General features: G+C 41.5%; 1 protein-coding gene across 4 annotated transcripts in view; it reads right to left on the bottom strand.

Annotated features, from left to right (window-relative positions):
• The window catches only part of MCF2L2 (MCF.2 cell line derived transforming sequence-like 2), a 233,695-nt gene that overhangs the window by 51,386 nt on the left and 159,448 nt on the right, over positions 1-22,861 (bottom strand). For all 4 annotated transcript variants that reach the window (XM_032407086.1, XM_032407087.1, XM_032407088.1 and 1 more), the window contains exons 16-19: positions 7,724-7,790; positions 6,656-6,771; positions 5,415-5,484; positions 661-753 (exon numbers count right to left, since the gene is read on the bottom strand). In XM_032407086.1, coding sequence (XP_032262977.1) covers positions 661-753; positions 5,415-5,484; positions 6,656-6,771; positions 7,724-7,790 — 346 coding nt within the window. The remainder of the gene's footprint in view (positions 1-660; positions 754-5,414; positions 5,485-6,655; positions 6,772-7,723; positions 7,791-22,861) is intronic.

The following is a 22,861-nucleotide window of genomic DNA, read 5'->3' as shown; positions in this document are numbered from 1 at the left end:
GCAGTTGTGGTAAGAGAGAAGGTGGATAGACGGTGGTGGGGGGGGGGGGGGGGGGGGGGGGGGGGGGGTTGGTTCTTGGGGGGAAGAGGTACAGCTGTGTTGACCAACTTAGTAATGTTACTGAGTCTGGGTGCCTTAGGAACAATGTGTCAAACGAGAGAAAGGGGAAAGAGGATGGCTGGGCTAGTAATTCTAGATGCAGCTAGGGGAGCAGGACCATTTACTTCTTTTAGAAAGCAAGTCCACTGGAAGACAGTGGGGTACCTCAAATCCTGAAAAGGGCAGCTTGTCTTTGAGTTGTGTCTATTCAGGTCATTTTGAGTCTAGAAGTTGCATGATGACTCACTAATATCATTCCAAGGAGCCCCAGAATGTGGCCTTTTGGATTTAATTCCTTTTAAAAATTCCCCATCCTAGATGAGGACTCTGGTTTGCTCACCAGGCTAGAGCTGCTCCTCACAGGCCTGTCCCATAGAGACCCAGGGCCGCATCAAAACTTCCAACGTGTCATCTCAAAATAGGAGAGACTTTTAATAAACATAAATTCAAATGCCAGATTCCCCTGCCTCGTTCATACTTCTGATTTCTTTAAAGACTTGGCACACATAAACATTGTCCAGGGAAAACCATTTGTGCGAGACTTTGTGATCTCAACGTTACCCCAAAGAAGGTGCAGTCTTGACATTCTTGCCAGATTGCCCTAGCTCGGGGCAGATTCTTATGGTATTTAAAATATATTTGAAGATCTTCTTTCTGAGTGGGAAAAGAATTGGAACAAATTAATCAGGTAGCATTTTTCAGTAAGTGGACAGGATGATACTGTTTATTCATTCAAATATTCAATAAGCCTGAGTCTTTTCACAGTGTCAAGAACTGGGGATGCACGATAACCTCATGTTGGGGTGACTGTGTGAGGGGAAGGTAAATAGAGGGTTCTAAACAACTGTAAGTACTAAACACAGATACGAACAGAGTGCTGTGGAAACAACTACAGGATTCTGATAAATCGGTAAATTCATGAACAGGAGCAGGTTTTAATCTTCATCCTTCCTCCTCTGCTCTTTATCCAGGACATCACTGTCTCCCCAGAGTAGCTCTGCAGTGAGGGACAAAATTGACAGAAAAGGTGCTGGTAGCTGATGGCCCCTCCTCTCTCTCTCCCTATCTTCCTATTTTGATCATCGTGATGCCAACTGCAGAAAATAAACCAAGAGACAACCAAAAGATAGAAACACCCCAAAAGGAAAATGTGGCAGCTTGGAGAAAACAACCCAGCTCTAAGTCCTTTGGGCAACCCCCAAAGCAGCAGGCTCTGCCTCAGACATCCCTTTCCACCTACAGCACCAGACTCCAAGACAGGAAACATTATATGACTATCTCAGAGCTAGAGATCAAGACGGATTCCAAGTGCTGTGTGACCTATTTCTCATTGCATCAAAGACCATGAGAGGTGGGCACATACCCACCAGTACCCCGGAGAGGTTGGTCCCAGCCTATGGAGTCAGCTTGCCAGCTTCATCCACTCCGTCACACGCACCTGGACCACTCCAGCTATGCTGGTCACAGAGCCTGTGCTGTCTGGGGGTGGGAGGAGTGGGGAAGCCCACGGGGCTACATCCTGGTGGATTTCCATGTCCCTATCTTTCTCGGGCCAACTCTTTTTTTTTTTTTTTTAAGTTTTTATTTATTTTTTGACAGAGAGAGAGAGATAGCGAGAGAGGGAACACAAGCAGGGGAGTGGGAGAGGGAGAAGAAGGCTTCCTGCGGAGCAGGGAGCCCGATGCGGGGCTCGATCCTGGGGCCCTGGGACCATGACCTGAGCCGAAGGCAGACGCTTAACAACTGAGCCACCCAGGCGCCCCTCTCAGGCCAACTCTTGATGGCCTTCATGTGGACATAGGTCACTGTTTTCCTCACAGCTTCAACTATGTCTATTTCTTTCCATTTCTGCTTGTGGAAGGAAGGGAGATGGCTCTTGAGAAATGTTCTTCAGACAGGTTAAGGAACTAGAATAATAACTCAGAGCTTAACAATATGTTCATTATTTATTCATTCAAGAACTATCTCCTGTGTGACTTTGATGTGCCAGGCACTGTGCTAAGTATACTTGTTAAACGCAACAGCTTCCACAGCAGAGCCACCCACACACAGGCAACACTCCTGCCGTACCGCAGGCCAGGCTTATAAAATACTACAAATTGATGTGGCATCTCACCCACATTGGGTCTGTCAGAGCACAAAAACATCGGCCTTTAGCTCCTAAAAGAATTCAAGGTTTCAGGGCTTTCAACACTAACCACCAGAAGATTATATAAAAGTTGGAGGAGATCCTCCCACCCAGTGAAACATCCTCAACAGTCAGCCACCTTTCCCCAAACTTTCCCAGCACCAGAGGCGCATGGTTCTCTCGAGGGATGCTGAGCTGAAACGTGTGCTCCTCAAACCCTCACTCCTTGGTACTATGTCTACGCTTTGAGCAATGCAGAATACCATAGGCCTTCAAGCACCAAAACATGACCGTTGACCTACATTTGCTCTTCAATCCAAAGTTCCTTAAAGAAAGGATACACACTGACCAGCAACATATGGAAGTGCCCAACTATCTTCACCTGCTTATAGAATAAATCAGGAGGCTAAAAAAATAAATGCTACCAAAAGCTCCTATTCAGATATGATCGTTTATGCATTTAGGATGGTGGGCTCTGGTGGTGGATGGTCCAGGTTCAGTTCTTGGCTTTGTCAGTTCCAAACCAAATGGCCCAAGTTCAGTTACTTAACCTCCCTATACTTCAGTTTTCTCATCTATTAACTGGGTTCACAACAGCAGTCAACTAGGACTACTGTGAGATTAAATGAGACGATGTATAGAAACTTCTCAACAAATGCCCAATACATACGGAGCACCCAATATATGGTAGCTATTGACAAGGCATTTTTTACTTTGTAAAACCCTTCTGCATACACTATTTTACTAGATTTCCACAACGACTTTACATATTGTATGGAGGAGGGAAGTGAGACTCCGGGGGTTTAAGCAAGAGGTCACGCAGATAGCAAGTGGCTCAACTTAGCAAGAAGTTACATTTCCTGAGTCCCAGGGCTCTTCCCATTTTGCCTTGTCACATCTCAGAGCTAATGGAACTCAAAGTAGACTACTGACAAATATTATTCTACGTAGAGCCTGGTCTCTGGGGCAGAATCTTCCTGGATTCTGCAGACTATAGAGTCTGATTAAAACATTTGGCCAGAGCAATATTTCAAAACTCATTTTCATGAGTAATGGAATTCTGCAAATATTATTGAGAAAAGGTCAACGGTCGTAGTAGATAATGGGTGAGGGGCCCACCTCATTGGCTAACAAATACACAGCAACAGCCAGTTCCCTCAAGGAGCCTCAAAGATTACCTAATCATGGTTTTTAATTACTCCATCTGCCCCAGACTAATAATTTTACAATGGAGAACAATTTATTACCTGTACTATGTCTCCAACATCATAAATCACATAGGATTATATGCAGTGTTTATATGCAGGTCTGGAGTAATGATTTCTCGGGTTTCTCCCAACATGGGGGACTATAGAAGGCTTTGCAAAACTTTAGGTGAGGAATTCTTCTAGGAAAAGATGTTTTGTCAGCAATTCCCTAACCATTGCCTTACACTTGGACAATTTTTTTTTTTTTTATCATATCCATTTTTTCCCCACAGGAGTTCGGTCCTTTTCTCATCCAACAATTTAAATAAGTCTTTGCAATACTGACATAAGCAATTATAAAATATTTCTAAGCTCTGAAACTAGACTTCACATGGGTGGTTTGATGAGTGCAAAATTAAAAAGTAGTACAAAACACGAAAAATGCTATAAAGTAATTCAAAAAGGAAATTAATTAGATTAAATACAACATAGTTTTCAGTGTACCTTGAATTTTGGCACTTGATTAAAAACCTATGATGAGGTTGTGGTGGAAAAGCCCATACAGGCTGTGGAAAAGGCTTTCTAAGCTGGCATGAGTTCTGAGGGTTGAAGGCTCTGTTTCTCCATTATGTCAAATGCCTTAAAACCTGGGGATTTGTGTTTGCTTGCTCTCAGTTTATCACACATACTGCTCTTAGACTTATCAGCCTTAATTTGGGTTGTTTAAAATGTTTAAGTTGTTTCATCTGTTGTCTCAGGCTCACAAAAAGAAAAAGAAGAAAGAGAATGAAAAGAAGAGCTAGTTGAGAGAGAGAGGAGAAATGCAAAAGACTTAGAAAGTCCAGGGCACGAGGATCCTCTGCATAGTCCTCCCAAGGGAAGAAAGTGCTTGGTGGGGAGCGGTGCTAGGTAATACATGTCTCTGTACCGACTCAATAGGCCCAAACAGCCTATTCACTGCCCAAAGCAGGGGTGCAGAGAGGGCAAGAAGGAAGAGGTCTGCGCACGGAGAAGGGGAAGCAGTCAGAGATGGTGGTGTAGGGCAGGAAATCATAAATGGGGTACTAAGCAGAAGAGGGACCATAGACACTGACTCTACCTCTGGAACTAATAATATACTATATGTTAATTAATTGAATTTAAATAAAATTTTAAAAAATAAGCTTTGGAATATGCTCCAAAGTTATATTTTCATTAAGAATAAAAAATAAAGGGGTGCCTCGTGGCTCAGTCAGATAAGTGTCTGCCTTCGGCTTAAGGTCATGATCCCAGGGTGCTGGGATCGAACCTGCACCGTGTCTGGGTTCCCTGCCCAGCAGGGAGCCTGCTTCGCCCTCTCCCTCTGCCTGCCGCTTCCCCTGCTTGCACTCTCTCTCTCTCTCTGTCAAATAAATAAATAAAATCTTAAAAAATAAATAAATTCCAAACTGAAAAGTAAAAAAAAAAAAAGAGGAACCACAGATTTAACATATTCTAACAATCCTCTATGCTGTAAATAAATAAAATGGAAGAAAAGACATTTTCTGAGACTTTTAGTTTAGCATCAGTACTTCTTCTCTTGAGAGTGTTAATACAACTTTAGTGAGGAATTTCAGCCTGCTGTGTGATTCTTGTTCGAAAACAGTTAGCTTGGGTGCCTGGGTGGCTCAGTCATTAGGCGGCTGCCTTCGGCTCAAAAAAAAAAAGAAACAAAAAAAAAAACCAGTTAGCTTAGTCACTCAGAGGAGGATCATCTGTTTTGGGGGGGCCAGTCCTCCATGTCACTGGGCTTTGCAGGAGGCCAAGCTTGTAAGTTGCTCCCATCTGTCATATGAGCCTAGTCAAACTGGCCTCATCTCACGCTGGGTGACATATTACAAAGGACTCCTGCTTTGCACTCAAAAGGTATGTGTAATTTTTCAGACCTTTGGTGTTCCCATTTGCCCTCGCCCCTCACACAGAAAATTAAGGGCTAACTTTAATCCCATGGTTATCCTGAGCTACTGGGAGCAGAGACTTACTCTCTTGAGAAAGCAGCGTGCCAGAAGTTCAGGGTTTTCGGTGCACTTTTCTAATTCTTTTAGAAAAGTCCTAGGGAAGGAAAAGTATAATCACGTTTTGATTTTTTACATGGATGAGGTTAAAATACATAAGGTTTTTTCTTAAGTAAAATCACATAAGATTTTAAGAGGTGCTCAGAAAAATGCTGTTTTCCAGGCTTTATTGCTCTTGACTCATCTTCAACATACCGATTTGGAAGAAAAAAACATTCTGTGACATTACTAGGATTCCTTGAAGCCAACCACAGCTTGTCCTGATAATTCTAGGCACTAGCTGTAGACTGACAAGATGCGCTGATGCTCCCTGCTACATGAGAATCACATGAACATGAACTGCTGTTGCTGTGTCTACTGCTAATATCACTGAGGGCTTGAGGCAAGCCAGGCATAAGCTAAGTACTTCATAAACAATATCTCATTTAATCCTCCACCAAACCTAGTAAGGTAGGGTCTCATAAATGTGAAACCCAAGGCATGGAAGAGGCTGAATAACTTCTCCAGGGAAGGTAGCAGAAATGGGATTTCCATTTCAGTTGTGTGTCTGACCAATGGACAAGAGACGGGGTTGGGAAACAATTGTGGGTCAATTCACCAAGGAGTCTCTTCTTTCCCATCAATTACATGTGTGATTTGGGGCTGTTATACTGAGTAAAGAGAGGAAACGAGCTGCAGGTTCATCTGTGAAATGAAAGGCTTGGAAGATGATCTCCAAAGTCCCTTCCTCCTCTAATTCTCTAGAACTCAACACCCAAGCAGCCCTGGGCTAAAAGGACAACTTGTCTGACCAGTTAGCATTTTCCAACACCCTAGCTCCCAGCACTACTTGATGATAGTAGGTATGTGGACGTGTGTCTTGGTGATCTTTGTATTCCCAACGCTGAACACAGTGCCTGACACAGAACAGGTCCTCAATAAAGGCAGATACATGAATAGATAAATAAGCAAAGGAACACACAAAAAATATAACATTCATGCCTGACACCTGCTACATGCTCCATTGATGCCTTTCCCCTTCTCCCTCAGAGATCTGTGGCACTTCTCCCCTCCTTCTCATCCCATCCCATCCCAACCAAGTCCACTGACTCTGGACTACTTGCTTAAGCCTGGCAATCTCTACACATGTTCATCTCCAAATCCCATCAGTCTGATTTCCATTTTTCTTTTACTTTCCATTTTTCCTGATAGTTTGAATTATGATATACCTGTTGTGAAATTCATAAAGTTCTCTAATATTCCCAAAGAGAAACTCCTTGTTATTCTGAAGAACATCTGGAATCAGATGCTTCAGCCAAATAAAATCCATTGGAGTGATATATCCCTGCAAAGGTGAAAACAAGGTAGGTTTTACAGATAAGAACATTCAAGAGATGATCTGAATTAGCTACTCTAGGGACCAAAACTTTAATAACTGGGAAATATGGCACACTTATTTCCTGAAAACCATTTCATCAAATGCTTTCTTTTGATATATATTATTCCCTTCATGTGTCCATCTTCAGAAGAAGGTGGTTAAATTTAAATGGCAGTGATAATAAAATGGCACTTTATAGAAAGAACAAATATATTTTTTAAACGTTTATGTTATACAAGTCAAGTGTGAAAGCAAAAAACTTATCTCTCATTTTACAACCAAATGCAATTACTACTGTTTTATTATATTTCCTTCGTGACTTTTTAAAAGCTTATTTAATACTGTTTTTAGTTTAATCTTATAAGCATTTTTCAACATTGCTACATATTATTCAAAATATTTTGTAACAGTTGAATAATATTTCATTCAGCATGAATATCAGACTTTATTAACATCCCCTTTTTTTATTGGAGATTTTATTTTCTTCTGATATTTTATTATAAAAATTCTATTATAACTTTGTACAGATCATTTATTTCTCAGATTATTTTCTTAGGAAAATAGGAAAAATTCAAATTTTCACTCTCAAGCAAAAAATCCTACTTCAAACAATTCTCCCTTATTAAATTATCAAAAATATTCAAATTATCGTGTCCATTGTTGGCAACCATAGGGTGAACATACTGGGCCCTGCTAAAATCAGTATGAATTGATACAATCCTTTGGAAGTTATTTAGTTACACGGATCACTAGTCCTAAGAATGTTTTATTCCTATTGGAAAGATACTTGTGATATTATAAGACCTGAACTCTTGGTGGAAATTCTAGAGACATACGGCAACTATTTTAAGTCTCTTTGTGCAACAGAACTTCTCTAATTTGAATACATGCTTAATGTCCACTACCCCAGTCTACTTACATCAATTATGCTCTTAATCTCTTTTATATAAATCTCTTCCGTCTCAAGCAGGTCATGTATGATGCGCCTGAATCACAGCAGCAGGTGGGAATATGAAAGAGAAAGAGATGGAGGGAGGGGAGAGAGGGTTTTTAGAATTCTTTTAGAATAATGCTCATCACTACGGTTCCCCTTAGTGGCTTACCTACTTAGGTTGCGGTCAGTTCATTCTGTTCTACTGAACACCCAAGGCCAACAACTCACAAAAGCACACTCTGATCACACTGGCATAAGAAGAAACAGTAAGGTCAGAGGACTCAAAATCTATTTGTACAGCCAATGAATGACCTGTCCTCTGGTGGGTCACAGTGTAGGGGTCAAGAAGGCAGAGATTGTGGAGTCAGAAATGCCAGGTTTGGATCCTTGGTCAGGAAGGCCTGCCCGACCCTTACATTGTATGTGTGGTTTCTGAGATTTTCTCTGCAGCTTTCTGCTGTTTCATTGCTCATATCAAGATGTTTGACCCGCATGGGTGGGACTTTGTTGTGCATGAGGTTAGATGGATTCCTGTCCTGCTCCCTTTCTCTGGCATCTAATGTTTCAGTAGGATTGGTGTCCTCAGCCAACAGACATGACTTCTGTCTGCTTCCCTTGAGGAAGGCAGGTGGGGGTTGTGGTGGGCAGAATGCTATGATGACCCCCCAGATTCCTGACCCCTTGCATACATACACCTCCTCCCAGTTAATTAACTGAACACTAATTAGGTGCTACTGTGGAAGGTCTTTGCCATTCTGTTTTGTTCCAAATCAGTTGACCCTAAGATAGGTAGATTACCTGGTTGGGCTTTCTAGTCTCATGAGCTCCTCAGATCTAGGTCTGGAAGTCAGAAAGATTGGAAGCATGAGAAAGTTTTAACACAAGGGAAGCTGTCCTTGGCTGACTCTGGAGATGGGAGAGGCTCTGTGATAAGGAACATAGGCTGCCTCTAGATGCTGAGAGTGGCCCCCAGTTAATAAGCAGCAAGGAAACCAGGACTTTAGTCCTACAGTTACAAGGAACTGAATTCTGCCACAACCAGATCAACTTAGAAGAGAATACTGAGCACAGTTGACCAACTTTATTTTAGCTCTGTGGGACCTGAGTAAAAAGCCAGTCATGCTGTGCCTGGACTTCCATCACAGGAAACGGAGCTGTTAAGTTAATGGTCATATTTTTTATAGCAATAGAAAAGTAATAGAAAGCGTGAGGCCAGTCCCCACATCTATCTCCAGATAGACTGTTTTCTTTCTCTTCTCAGACACTTTTTCTTTTGGGCTTTCTTTTAGGCCTCTAAGTGAGTTAGTGTTTGTACAGGTGATCATGTGTGGAATACATACATTTATGGTTTCCTGAGAACTGTTGGTAGGTTATCTATTAAAAGGTAACCTATCCCAGTAATTTCTCTGACATTGGCCATAGCAACATTTTTCTAAATATGTCTCCTGAGGCAAGGGAAATAAAATAAAAGATAAATTATTGGGACTACATCAAAATAAAAAGCTTCTGCATAGCAAACAATCAACAGAACTAAAAGACAACCTATGGAATGGGAGAAGATATTTGTAAATGACATATCTGATAAAGGGTTAGTATCCAAAATACATAAAGAACTTATACAACTCAACACCAAAAAAAATCCCAAATAATCCAATTAAAAATGGGCAGAAGACATGAACAGACATTTCTCCAAAGAAGACATACAGATGACCAACAGACACATGAAAAGATGCTCAACATCACTCATCGTCAGGGAACTACAAATCAAAACTACAATGAGATATCACCTCACACCTGTCAGAATGGCTAAAATCAAAAAGACAAGAAACAACAAGTGTTGGTGAGGATGTGAAGAAAAAAGAACCCTTGTGCACTGTTTGCGGGAATGCAAACTGGTGCAGCCAGTGTGAGAAACAGTATAGAGGTTCCTCAAAAAATTAAAAGTAGAATTCTAGTAATTCCACTACTAGGTTTTTACCCAAAGAATACAAAAACACTAATTCAAAAAGATATATGCAAACCTATGTTTATTGCAGTATTATTTACAATCGCCAAATTATGGAAGCAGTCCAAGTATCCATCAATAGATGAATGGATAAAGAAGAGGTGGTATAGGTCTACAGTGGGATATTGCTCAGTCATAAAATGAAATCTTGCCATTTGCAACAACACGGATGGATCTAGAGAGTATAAAGGTAAGGGAAATAAGTCAGTCACAGAAAGACAAATACCATGTGATTTCACTCATAGGTGGAATTTAAGAAACAAAATAAATGAACAACAACAAAAAGAGACAAACCAAAAACAGACTCTTAACTATAGAGAACAAACTGATGGTTACCAGAGGGGAGGTGGGTGGGAGGATGGATGAAATAGATGAAGGGGATTAAGAGTACACTTACCATGATGAGCACTGAGTAATGTATAGAATTGCTGAATCACTATATTCTACATCTGAAACTAATATAACACTGTATGTTAACTACACTGGAATTAAAATAAAAATAATTAAATAAAAATTATAAAGCTGAACTAAAAAAATTAGAAAAATACATAAATAAATGGTAGTCTATCCTAGTAAAGGGTTTCTTTTTCTCTTCATAAAATGGATATGGCAAGGGAAAATAATCAAAGGACAAAATACAGGAAATTCACACATATATAAAAACGACTATTTGTCTTATGAAAAAAAATGCCCAATGCATGCTAATCCAATAAAGGCATAATAAAAAGAAGTAACAATTTTCAACTACTAGAATGGCAGAAATTTCAAATCTCAAAAGAAGACTGATAAGACTGTGGAAACAGTCTCAGATAATACTGAAAGCAGTGTAACTATGTGCAAGATAACTTGGAAATATCTCTTCAAAATTTTAAAAATTTGAAACCCCTTGGATCAGTAATTTCATTTCTAAGAATGTCCATTATCTGTAATTATTTGCACTTCCACAACTACCAGATATAAATTGGAAATTACTTATATGCTTATCAATAAATAATGGTACACACATACATATAATGAAATACCATGCAGTTTTAAAAGAGAATGAAGCTGAGTCATGCTAGTATGACACAGTCTTGGTATTTTAAGTGAATTAAAAAAAAAAAAAAACACCAAGATGGGGCACATGGGTGGTTCAGTTGGTTAAGCGTCTGCCTTCAGCTCAGGTCATGATCCTGGGGTCCTGGGATGGAGCCCCACATCAGGCTCCCTGCTCCGTGGGGAGTCTTCTCCCTCTCCCTCTGCCCCTCCCCCCACTTTGTTCTCTCTCTTCCCCCCTCTTTCTCTCCAAAATAAATAAATAAATCTTAAAAAAAAAACCAAGATGAAGAACAGTTTACATAGTATGACTATGTAAAAATGAGTGTGTGTACATATATACGTAAAATTGTGTATGCTTCAAAAATTCATGCAAAGAAACTTAAGACCTGTTAACAGTGATTGCTTTTGGAGAGTTGTACTGAAGGCTAGAAAACAGGGAAGCAGAATTTTTACATTTTACTCTATGACCTTCTACAATCTGTGATTTAAAAAACTTACCAGTTTTATAATTTAAAAAATGGTTTATATGACATTTTAAAATGAATGTTATTGGAGGTTATGGCATATAAACCCCATATGAGAGATATAAATAAAACCTACAACTTACATATTTTATAGCTCAACAATTATCTTTTCTTAAAAATAACAATTTTTGTATCTATTTTTTTCTTTTTTTTAAATTAGTTTCAGAAGTAGAATTTAGTGATTCATCAGTTGCATATAACACCAATGCTCATTACATCAAGTGCCCTCCTTAAAGCCCATCACCCAATTATCCCTTCCCCCTCCCACCTCCACTTAACAACCTTTCCTAGAGTTCAGTGACTCTTATGGTTTGCCTTCCTCTCTGTTTTCATCTTATTTTATTTTTCCTTCTCTTCCCCTATGTTCATCTGTTTTGTTTCTTAAATTCTACATATGAGTGAAATAATCTGATAATTATCTTTCTCTGACTGATTTATTTCACTTAGCATAATACCCTCTACTTCTATCCATGTCATTGTAAATGGCAAGATTTCATTCTTATTGATGGCTGAGTAATATTTCATTATATATATATCTCACATCTTCTTTATCCATTCGTCTGTTGATGGACATCTGGGCTCTTTCCATAGTTTGGCTATTGTGGACATTGTTGCTATAAGCATTGGGTGCATGTGCCCCTTCGAATCACTATGTTTGTATCTTTTGGATAAATATCTAGTAGTGCAATTGCTGGGTCATAAGGTAGCTCTATTTTTAACTTTTTTGAGGAAACTCCATACTGTTTTCCAGAGTGGCTGCACCAGGTTGCACTCCCACCAACAGTGTAAGAGGGTTCCCCTTTCTCCATATCCTCACCAACATCTGTTGTTTCCAGAGTTGTTAATTTTAGCCATTCTGACTGGTGTGAGGTGGTATCTCATTGTGGTTTTGATTTGTATTTCCCTGATGCCCAGTGATGTTGAGCATTTCTTCATGTGTCTGCTGGCCATTTGTATGTCTTCTTTGCATCTCTTTATAAACACTTATTATTAGACAAGACTGGTAAAGGATGGTCACTGACAGAAGATACAATTCAAGAAGTATATAGACTATCAAAAAGCTACTTTAAGATCACACTTAGCTACAAAGTCACTAAGAGGTTCTGCTTTTTATAATCATCCCAAAATGACAATTGCTATGTCAAAAGGAAATAGGGGCCTCAGTACCAATCTATTTCTATGAGCTGTGGTATCAAGTAGGACCATAGCCGCAGTTAAGTATTCATAGAAAACCAGAGTACAGCCAGCCTTTTAAGTCCTTATGAAGTGCTGGGCTTAAGCAACTTGGTGAATCTGTTTAAGGACATATTGACAATTAGCTGAAGTCAGAAGACAAAAATAACTAGGTGGTGGGTAGAAATCAGTATTATTACCCAACAGTTATGTAAGAACTTAGAGACTCTTAGGAGTTTTTAGGAATCTGACACAAGAAAATATTCACAACTCAGAAGGAAAAAAAAATCCCTTGTCAGGTCATGTCCCAGTTTATAGTTTGGAAACAGTCTAGAGATCTCATCCAACCACTTCATTTTACTTGTTCAAGTGCAATGGGTACAACTCCAATGATAGGAAGTCCCCTGTACACCATCCACCTAGGTTTCAGTTCAGATTCTTTTTTTAAATCTCCTTCACACCACTGTTAAGCCATTCTTTTTTTTTTTTCCATTCTTTTCTTAGTTTTTTTTTAAATAACATTATTAAATGGGAGAAAATGTATGCTTCTTTCTGATGATTGCCTTTTTTATTATTCCAAAGCACATAACTTTGTTTGTAGAAAAGGCTATCAAGGATTTAACATCTCAAGCCATCAAGTATATATAATGTAGATGAAGAACAGAAAACATGGAAAGTACTCAAGTAATGTAAACACCTTTGAACACCTAGAGCAATTTATGTCCTGATGGATATCTATCCATAGGTAGAGTACTGTACTTAGAGCACCAAATGGAGTGGACCATGCCAGATCAACCTGCAGCGATGAACTCTACACTAGTGTACATTCTGTCACTTTGTTTTACACTGGAAAGTGGATCTCCCCCCCCCCCCACCTCCCAACCCGGAGGTCATTAAGGAGGAAACGGAGGGGTAATGTGTTTTAAGGAACTGTTTCTTCTCTTAAGCCGTATTTCATGGTAGCATAAAAGCAGAGCTTTGGATATCTGGTTGTATTCTCTATGACATCCCATGTTTTGTTTTGTTTTTTCAGATGACACCATAACAAAGGGGCAAGAATGGAACCTCTTTTAAAAACTGAATGCATGGAAAGAATGTCCAATGGAAAAAAGACAGTCTCTTCAACAAATGGTGTTGGGAAAATTGGACAGCCACATACAGAAGAATGAAACTGGACCATTTCCTTACACCACACACAAAAATAAACTCAAAATGGATGAAAGACCGAAATGTGAGACAGGAATCCATCAAAATACTAGCGGAGAACACAGGCAGCAACCTCTTCGACCTCAGCCGCAGCAACTTCTTCCTAGAAACATCGCCAAAGGCAAGGGAAGCAAGGGCAAAAATGAACTATTGGGACTTCATCAAGATAAAAAGCTTTTGCAAAGCAAAGGAAACAGTCAACAAAACCAAAAGACAACTGACAGAATGGGAGAAGATATTTGCAAATGACATATCAGATAAAGGGCTAGTATCCAAAATCTATAAAGAACTCATCAAACTCAACACCAAAAGAACAAAGAATCCAATCAAGAAATGGGCAGAAGACATGAACAGACATTTTTCCAAAGAAGACATCCAAATGGCCAACAGACACATGAAAAAGTGTTCAATATCGCTCGGCATCAGGGAAATCCAAATCAAAACCTCAATGAGATACCACCTCACACCAGTCAGAATGGCTAAAATTAACAAGTCAGGAAATGACAGATGTTGGCGGGGATGCGGAGAAAGGGGAACCCTCCTACACTGTTGGTGGGAATGCAAGCTGGTGCAGCCACTCTGGAAAACAGTATGGAGGTTCCTCAAAAAGTTGAAAATAGAGCTACCCTACGACCCAGCAATTGCACTACTGGGTATTTACCCCAAAGATACAAATGTAGTGATCTGAAGGGGTACGTGCACCCCAATGTTTATAGCAGCAATGTCCACAATAGCCAAACTATGGAAAGAGTCAAGATGTCCATCAACAGATGAATGGATAAAGAACATGTGGTATATATATACAATAGAATATTATGCAGCCATCAAAAAAAAAAAATGAAATCTTGCCATTTGCAATGACGTGGATGGAAGTAGAGGGTATTATGCTAAGCAAAATAAGTCAATCAGAGAAAGACGAGTATCATATGATCTCATTGATACAAGGAATTTGAGAAACAAGACAGAGGAACATAGGGGAAGGGAGGGAAAAATGAAACAAGATGAAACCAGAGAGGGAGACAAACTATAAGAGACTCTTAATCTCAGGAAACAAACTGAGGGTTGCTGGAGTGGTGGGGGATGGGAGGGATGGGGTGGCTGGGTGATGGACATTGGGGAGGGTATGTGCTATGGTGAGCGCTGTGAATTGTGTAAGACTGATGAATCACAGACCTGTACCTCTGAAACAAATAATACATTATTTGTTAAAAAAAAAGATAGTAGGAAGGGAAAAATGAAGAGGGGGAAACTGGAGGGGGAGATGAACCATGAGAGACTATGGACTCTGAGAAACAAACTGAGAGTTTCAGAGGGGAGGGGGGTGGGGGGATGGTTTAGCCGGGTGATGGGTATTAAGGAGGGCACGTATTGCATGGAGCACTGGGTGTTATACGCAAACAATGAATCATGGAACGCTACATCAAAAACTAATGATGTAATGTATGGTGACTAACATAATAAAATTAAATTAAAAAAAAAAAACTGAATGCAGGATGCCTGGGTGGCTTAGCTGGTTAAACCTGTGCCTTCAGCTCAGGTCATGATCCCAGGGTCTTAGGATCAAGCCCCGCATCAGGCTCCCTGCTCAGTGGAAAGCCTGCTTCTCCCTCTGTCCCTCCCCTCCCCTCACCCCCCACTTTTGCATGCTCTCTTGCTCGCGCGCGCGCCCGCGCGCGCGCGCGCGCTGCTCTCTCTCACATAAATTAATAAAATCTTTTAAAAAAATAAAAAATAAAACCTGATGCAACCCTATTTTGTAAGCAAGATCATTAACATACATACATGTTAAGATTTTGATGTTTCTTCTTTGTCTATGCATCCTAATCCCTTCCGTCTCCCCTCCCCATTTCCTAGCTCTCTAATAGAAGAGTATCCTTTTGGAAACCAGCCTGTCTGAAGTATATTTTTATTTTTTGCTCATTAATTGTCAACACAATTTGCCATGAAGAGTTTTTATTTACTCCTGGTATGATAGATCACAACACACACATCAGAAAGTATTATAGATTTTCACTTCTTAACAGTTAGTTTTCATCTAAAATCCTTTTTGCCAAGTTCAAAGGACTGTTCTTTTCCTTCTTAAACACTAGCACATCTGACATAATGGATACTCACCTTCTTAAGCCTTTGTCTCCCTTTGGTTTCTCTTTATTATTCAACCCTCATTCACCACCCACCTCTCTGCTTCTTCCCTATTCCTTCCTTGTTTCATCGTCCTCTTCCTGTCCAATGTTGCTGCTCCCACAACTCTGAGCTCAGGTTTTCAGCTTCCTTCTTTCCTCTCCTCTCGTGCTATTGACCCTCCTACATCGTTATGTTCCTCCCAGACCTTTGGTTATACTCAAGCCCATGTTGCCAATAGTTGAGACACTCACCAACTAGGTGCCTCCCAGACACCGCAACCACCTCAGGTGGAAACAGAACTCCTTAGACAAAAGAAGCATGTGTATCCGTGGAACTGCCATTTCCTGGAACCCTAAAGCACAGTTGTCATTTCAAACTCTTCCCTACCATTACTGCTTATATAACCTGTCTGTAGCCAAGCCTCATCATTTCATTTCTCAACATGCCTCTTGGAGTCACTGTTTATTCTCCATCTCCAGCGCGGCCAGGAGAAAGCAAACTCTCCCCTCCTCTCATCTTGAATACTTTGGTGCACTCCTGGCAGCTCCCCTGGCCTCTGAGGGCTCCCTCCCACCAATCTATTTTGCAGACCACTAGTCTATGCCCTTCCTAAAGCTCCATTTCCATCATACCATCATTCTCCCTCTTTAGAAACTTAAAATAGCTTCCAGTTGCCCACAATTGCCAACATTCCCTTCCAGAATTTCAAGACTCTCCGTTCATGTGATAAGAATCTACCTGGGGAGGGATGCCTGGGGGCTCAGTCGTTAAGCGTCTGCCTTTGGCTCAGGTCATGATCCTGGGGTCCTGGGATCAGCCCCGCATCGGGCTCCCTGCTCGGCGGGAGGCCTGCTTCTCTCCCTCCCACTCCTCCTACCTGTGTTCCCTCTCTCGCTGTGTCTCTCTCTGTCAAATAAATAAATAAAATCTTAAAAAAAAAAAAAAAAAAAAGAATCTATCTGGGGAGCTTTTCCTAAAGGTAAATCCAGGCTGACAGATCCAGAAAGGGAGTAACAGGTGGGAATTACAGGTGGAATCTATAATTTGCACAAGCACCCCAGACAACCTAATGCAGATGTTCTGCTGTTCAAACAAGTAACACTGATCCGACCCATTCCTTTTAGCCACCTCCTTCCCTCCCCCCCCCCCCCGCCTTTACTTTTTTAGACCAGTGTTATTATTCTACACTCCCTTTCAAATTCTAATCATTCTTGAAAACTCAGTTCCAAGTCGCCCTTTTCCATGAAAACTCTTTCTAACAGCTTTGAATGAAATTGGTACCATAGTCTTGTCCTTACTTCCCAGGCAAAAACCATTAGATCCATTTACCAAATATTTACTGTTTATAGGCACCATTTTAGCCACCTGGGCTCAAGAAATGCATCATAATCCTAGGCCTTAGTTCACAGTCCAGTGGCAGAGACAAGAAAAATCAATGACTCCAATACAGTGTGATAAGGTACCAGGAAGTCAGAGAAGTTAGGTGCAGAGGAGGGGCTGAAATTAAGCCAAGGGTAGCAGGACACACTGTCAATTTTGAGTTGAGTGAAGTTTAAGCTGAGTTTAAAAAAGAAAGGAAGCAAGGGAAAACATTTGAAAGAAGTATGTTCCAGGCTGAGGGGAACAGTGTAGAGGAGAAAGTAGAAGCGGGACATGTATGCTCTACCAGTACTCATAAATTATTTGGTGGGACTGGGCCAACAGTCCAGTAGGTTCATAAAATGCCAGAAGCAAATATAACCTTAAAGACCATTCAATTCATCCTTATTTTGCAGATGAAAAAATAAGAGGTCCAGAGCCTCAAAATGACTTGCCAAAGATGCCTGCCTTTAGCAAAGCCAATGTTCTTCGCACTGTTACACTGCCCCTCTCTGCCTGTGTTTGGAATGCATCCAAAGTCCTATTTCCTGATTACTAAATAAAACACAAATTAAAATGAAACTAGTATGATATTGTAAAAATACTGGGTTTCAGGGCATTAGGTTTTCAAGTCTATTTCTACCTCCAATATACAGGGTGACCTTGAGCAAGTCATTTTCTTTCCCAGGGTGCTCATTTCTTTATGTGTCAAAAGACCAAATTCGATAAGACTGAGTATCCGTGCTGGCTCTCAATGATCATTTCCTAAATATATTACCATTTCTAATAAAATGTATGATGTGGTCTTTGGCGTAATCACAACTTGCTCTTCATTTCTCACAAGACTTTCTATTCCTTCACATCCTCAATGAACTAAATCGCTAATGTGTAACTGAAGAGTGCACCGGGACAGCAAGGAGAGGGAAATCAGCATGCACTGGAGATGTTCCGGAGAAGGTGAGATCTGAACTGTCGTCTGGAAGGGGTGAGGGCTTGGCCAGCAAGACAGCGGGGTGTTCCAAGAAGAAGGAAACATGAGCAGGGTCTGGGAGTTCTGGCCACACATGGGCCTGGCAGGAACCACGCTGCTGGGGCGGGGGCTGGATGGGGAGCCAGGGAGGCAGGGGGGACCCCAGATGGAGGAGATGCTCATCCTACAGGCTACAGTGTGGACTCGATGCAGGAGCCCAGGGGAAGGGGCAGGAGATGTATTTGGCCAGCAGGGCAGGCAACTCTCCAGGAGCCTGTTTCCTTAAGCACAGAATAGGCCCTGAGGGCTCGGACTTAAGAAAAGATGTTCTTGGTTCTACATCCTTCTTCTGTTTCGATTAGGTGTTCTCTAATTACACAATCAATTCTCAGAGCTGTAAGTGGTAGCAACGCGAACACTACAGACTTGCACAATGATCATGTTGAACCAATGATATTTTAAGCATTAAGAAAAGGTCTGATGAATAGAAACCGAAACCCTTCCCTGGCTCTTGGAAGGCCCACAGGTGAGACTTTTGCTCTGTTGCGGACGTGCTATCTGTTCTCTCTCTTCTTCTTTTGTATCTCAGGTTCTATATTTTGTCTATGTCAATGGGATCTGACCTCATTCATTACTCTGATGTTTTTAGAGTAAACTACCTCAAATTCTTTTTGGAAGAGAATGGGGCATAAATAATTATTAAAGTTTATCTGGATGGATGCTTGTTCTTCAATATCACGTAATAAATAGTGAAAAAGTAATTTCACGCATACCGCACTTTTTATTTTTTATTTTTTATTTATTTATTTTTTAAAGATTTTATTTATTTGACAGAGAGAGACACAGCAAGAGAGGGAACACAAGCGAGGGCAGAGGGAGAGGGAGAAGCAGGCTTCCCGCCCCGGAGCAGGGAGCCGGATGCAGGGCTCGATCCCAGGACTCTGGGATCATGACCTGAGCCGAAGGCAGACGCTTAATGACTGAGCCACCCAGGTGCCCATCATACTGCACTTCTTAAAAGAGGGATTGATATAAACCCAATCTCATGAATGCTAACTCAAGTTAACCATCCTGCATTTGTATAGCATTTTAGAGATTATAAAGGTTTTTTTTAATCGTAAAATATATATAACATCAAATCTACCATTTAAGTGTACGATTCAGTAGCATTAAGTAAATTCACAATGTTGTGCAGCCATCACCAGACCTTTTCAGTCATCTCAAACTGAAACTCTGGATATTAAACACCAGCTCTCCATTCCTCTCCCACTCCCCCCAGTCCATGGTCACCTCTATTCCACTTTCTGTCTCTAAGAGTTGGCCTATTCTAAGTGCCTCGTTTACATGGGATCATACGACATCTGTCCTTTTATGTCTGGCTTTTCTCACTTAGCACAGTGTTTCAAAGTTCATCTGTGTTGTAGCGTGTGACAGAGTTTCATTCCTGTTTAAGGCTGAATATCTTCAGTTGTTTGCACATACTACATTTTGCATTTCCTGTCATCTGTAGATGCATGCTTGGGTTGCTTTCACCTTTGGCTCTTGTGAATAATGCTGCCATGAACATTGGTGTGCAAATCTCTGTTTGAGTCTCTGCTTTCAATTCTTTGAGGTATATACCCAGAAGTAGAAATGCTGGGTCATATAATAATTCCATTTTCAACTTTTTGAAAAACGACCACACTGTTTTCCAGAGTGACTATACCACTTAACATTCCCACCAGCAATGCACCAGGTTCTAATTTCTCCACATCCTTGTCAACACTTGATCATTTTTCCATTTTTTAAAATGATAGCCCGCCTAGTAGGTGTGAAGTAGAGTTGTTTTCTTAATGTGTGTATTACCTTCCTGGATCCATTCAACACCTGACAAAGAGCTCCTCCAGGGCATATGTCCTGTTTTATTTATCCTGGTCCACCTGCCTTATAAGTAGGTAAATTCTCAATAAATGTTTATCGAATGGATGAATGGTAGAGTTAAGGAACGGACACCAATTCTCTGAGCAAGAGTAGGTACTGATTGTTATTCTTATTTCACAGAAGAGGAAATTGGGACTCAGAGCATCAAGTGACTTGATTGAGGTCCAATGCTGGTGAGGCGCTGCCACCAAGTCCAAGCCCTCCAGCTCTAAAACCAGTGACAGGGGAACTGACGTGCCAAGGGTGAAGATCAGTCCACTGTAATAGGGCCCCAATATTCTGACTCAGTAGCATGGCTCCATAAACAACAGGGCTACGCAGTGAGGACACAGGTAAGCAGGTTAGAGAAAAAGGGCTGGCTCAGGCCATCATCTGTTTATGTGTAGGATTCGAGGTGATCTGCCTCAAATCTCAGAGCCACGGTGCATAGGCACGTTGGCAATCCAACAGAAGACATCCTGTGGGAGACTTCTGATACACCAAGGAGATTCCTGGAATATGGCTGATAGGAAAACCATTATTACTTCAACTCATGGGAAAGGGCAGTACTGTTACTAACTCCAATAGGAATATCCAAGTAACTCAATAATTTTTGGCAAAGAAAAAAAAAATTGAAACTGCAAATAGGCTTCCACTTCATGCAAACAAAGAGAAATCTATTGCAAAAAAAGATTCCCAAAGGTAAAATATACATGTATAAAATAAATTTAAAAAATCAAAAAAACATTGAGAACAGACACACTGCTTTCCCCACCTATGTACCTCTTTTGCAGACCCATTCTTATCTGTATCTACTCAGCAGATATCCCATTATTCTATCAACCCCTTTCCTCCTGAGACAGTTTATTTATCTGATATGATATAAACATATCTCTCAGAGATATTGCTCTCTCTTCCCAGTATTCCTTAGCCCTATACCTGCAGGGTCAAATAGGTGTTGATATTGGGCTTTATCCTGTCAGACCAACCAAGACTGATTCATAAAATGTATGTTGTTTCAGATCATATGACTTATCAAGGACTTTAGAACTGGCCTTTTGGAAATGCTGTTATAAGAAAAATCTCAGTATAACAAAACTATTCCTAACTCTTAATTAATGGTCCACTTATTTTAAGTAATACTCAATAAAAATCCCAGGCAGGCTTATAACTGTCCTTTAGAATTGGTTTGAGTGGGATTTGAACCACAAATACTCTACAATGAGCACTTAGTAATTATTAACTATTAAGAAAAGGGACACAGAGAATGATATTCTATCAGCACAACCAAACTTAATTTTAAGTACATTTCTAACATGAATGACTGCGTCTGGGCCAGGCACGTAGCCCCCGTACCATAGCCAATAACTATTTTCTGAACATTTCCCTGCTCTATAATTGTCTTCTCCTCTGTACCACCCCATCCCAGGACCCAAGTCCTTTTGCTCAGTTTAGATAGCTCTGGCAAGCTGGTGCCTGCTGTCTTTTAAACTCCAAGCAACAACCAGACAACACTCCAGATTGTCCCTACACAAATGCCCCTCATTCACTCCATTTGGCTATGGCGACCTGTCGACCTGAGTAGAAGGAGGTGAAGTGAGAGGCAGCCCCTGGGAACTTGCGCAGAGCCCCGTAGGGCCCAGTGTGTGTGTGGGGTGGGGGTGGGGGTGTAGGTTGAAGCCTATGTCAGATCTGCAGGTGGGGAGGGGAGAAGAAATGCTGAGCGATCCACCGTCACGGAGTGGTACCGAGGCACTGTCACTGGGGTTGTCTGAGCCCGGGCAGCATGGAGGGGAAACCCGTGCCAGCCTCCCTCCCACCCCCTCCCCCAGTGAGGCTCCCACTATCAGCTCTGCTGGGCCAAGGAGGGTCCCAGCAAACAGGGCCTGCCTCTAAGATTGTCCCCTCCCCTGTGGGGCCCCCAGTGAGGGTAAGATGAGCACATCAGAGAAGCCCTCGTGTGTTGATGTGGAAGGAGATGACCACTAAGGGGGGGGGGTGGCTCCCCAGGGCAGAGGAGAAGAGAAAGGAACAAGATGGGTTCTGAGAATGGCCTGCGGGTGAGGGCCTCTGTGTGCGTCAGTCCCCTTCAGCTTCCAGTTCGGGGCAGACTGACAATGGTTTCACCCAACCGCCGAGGGCCTGGAATTGAGGGAGGGTGCCGAAGGCTGCCAAACCACAGAGGCGAGAGCTGCAGGAAAGAGGCTAGTGTGCCTCCAGTGTCCACTTTGGGGCCTTGATGGCTTCGAGGGAGAAGTACACAGGGGCCTTTGTACTGTGGGCGAAGCTTCTTGGAATGAAAGTTTGAGCATTTGATGAATGTGGGAAGCGTTCAGCAAAAATTCAACTTGACCGGCAGTTAATACGCACTTACTCTGTGCAAGGCATTGTGGGAGGTTCTTCAAGGGAACTGGAGGTGTGCAGGATGGGGTCTCCACCCTCAAGAGGCCTCAGGACTCTCAAGAGTAGGGAAAACACATCCACAGACGATTTCTACAGTGACAAAAGCCCACTGACTGTTCCTGACATGTCACTTGTTGGGCTGGGCCCGCTGGTGAGAAGGAGGAGGATTCTGGCCTCTGGGGCCTTCAAGTCCCATCCATTCAGCGGCTCATCTGGATATTCCATTTGGATATTCCATTTCACACGTGCTCAGCTTAAGGCTGATGTGACACATTTGAGTGGAGACACTCAAGTTTGGAGCCCAGAATCTAGACTAGAAATAGAAATCAGGTACTAAAGGCAATGGATGGGATCACCAAGGAGCAAGGGTAGAGAGAAAAGAAACCCAGAAGGATCTGTGTGGGGTGGGAGGGGGCTGGCGG

Source organism: Phoca vitulina, unplaced genomic scaffold, assembly GCF_004348235.1.
Source record: "Phoca vitulina isolate PV1807 unplaced genomic scaffold, GSC_HSeal_1.0 scaffold8, whole genome shotgun sequence".
Classification (NCBI taxonomy): Eukaryota; Metazoa; Chordata; class Mammalia; order Carnivora; family Phocidae; genus Phoca; species Phoca vitulina.
This window is presented reverse-complemented; position numbering and strand designations above follow the sequence as displayed.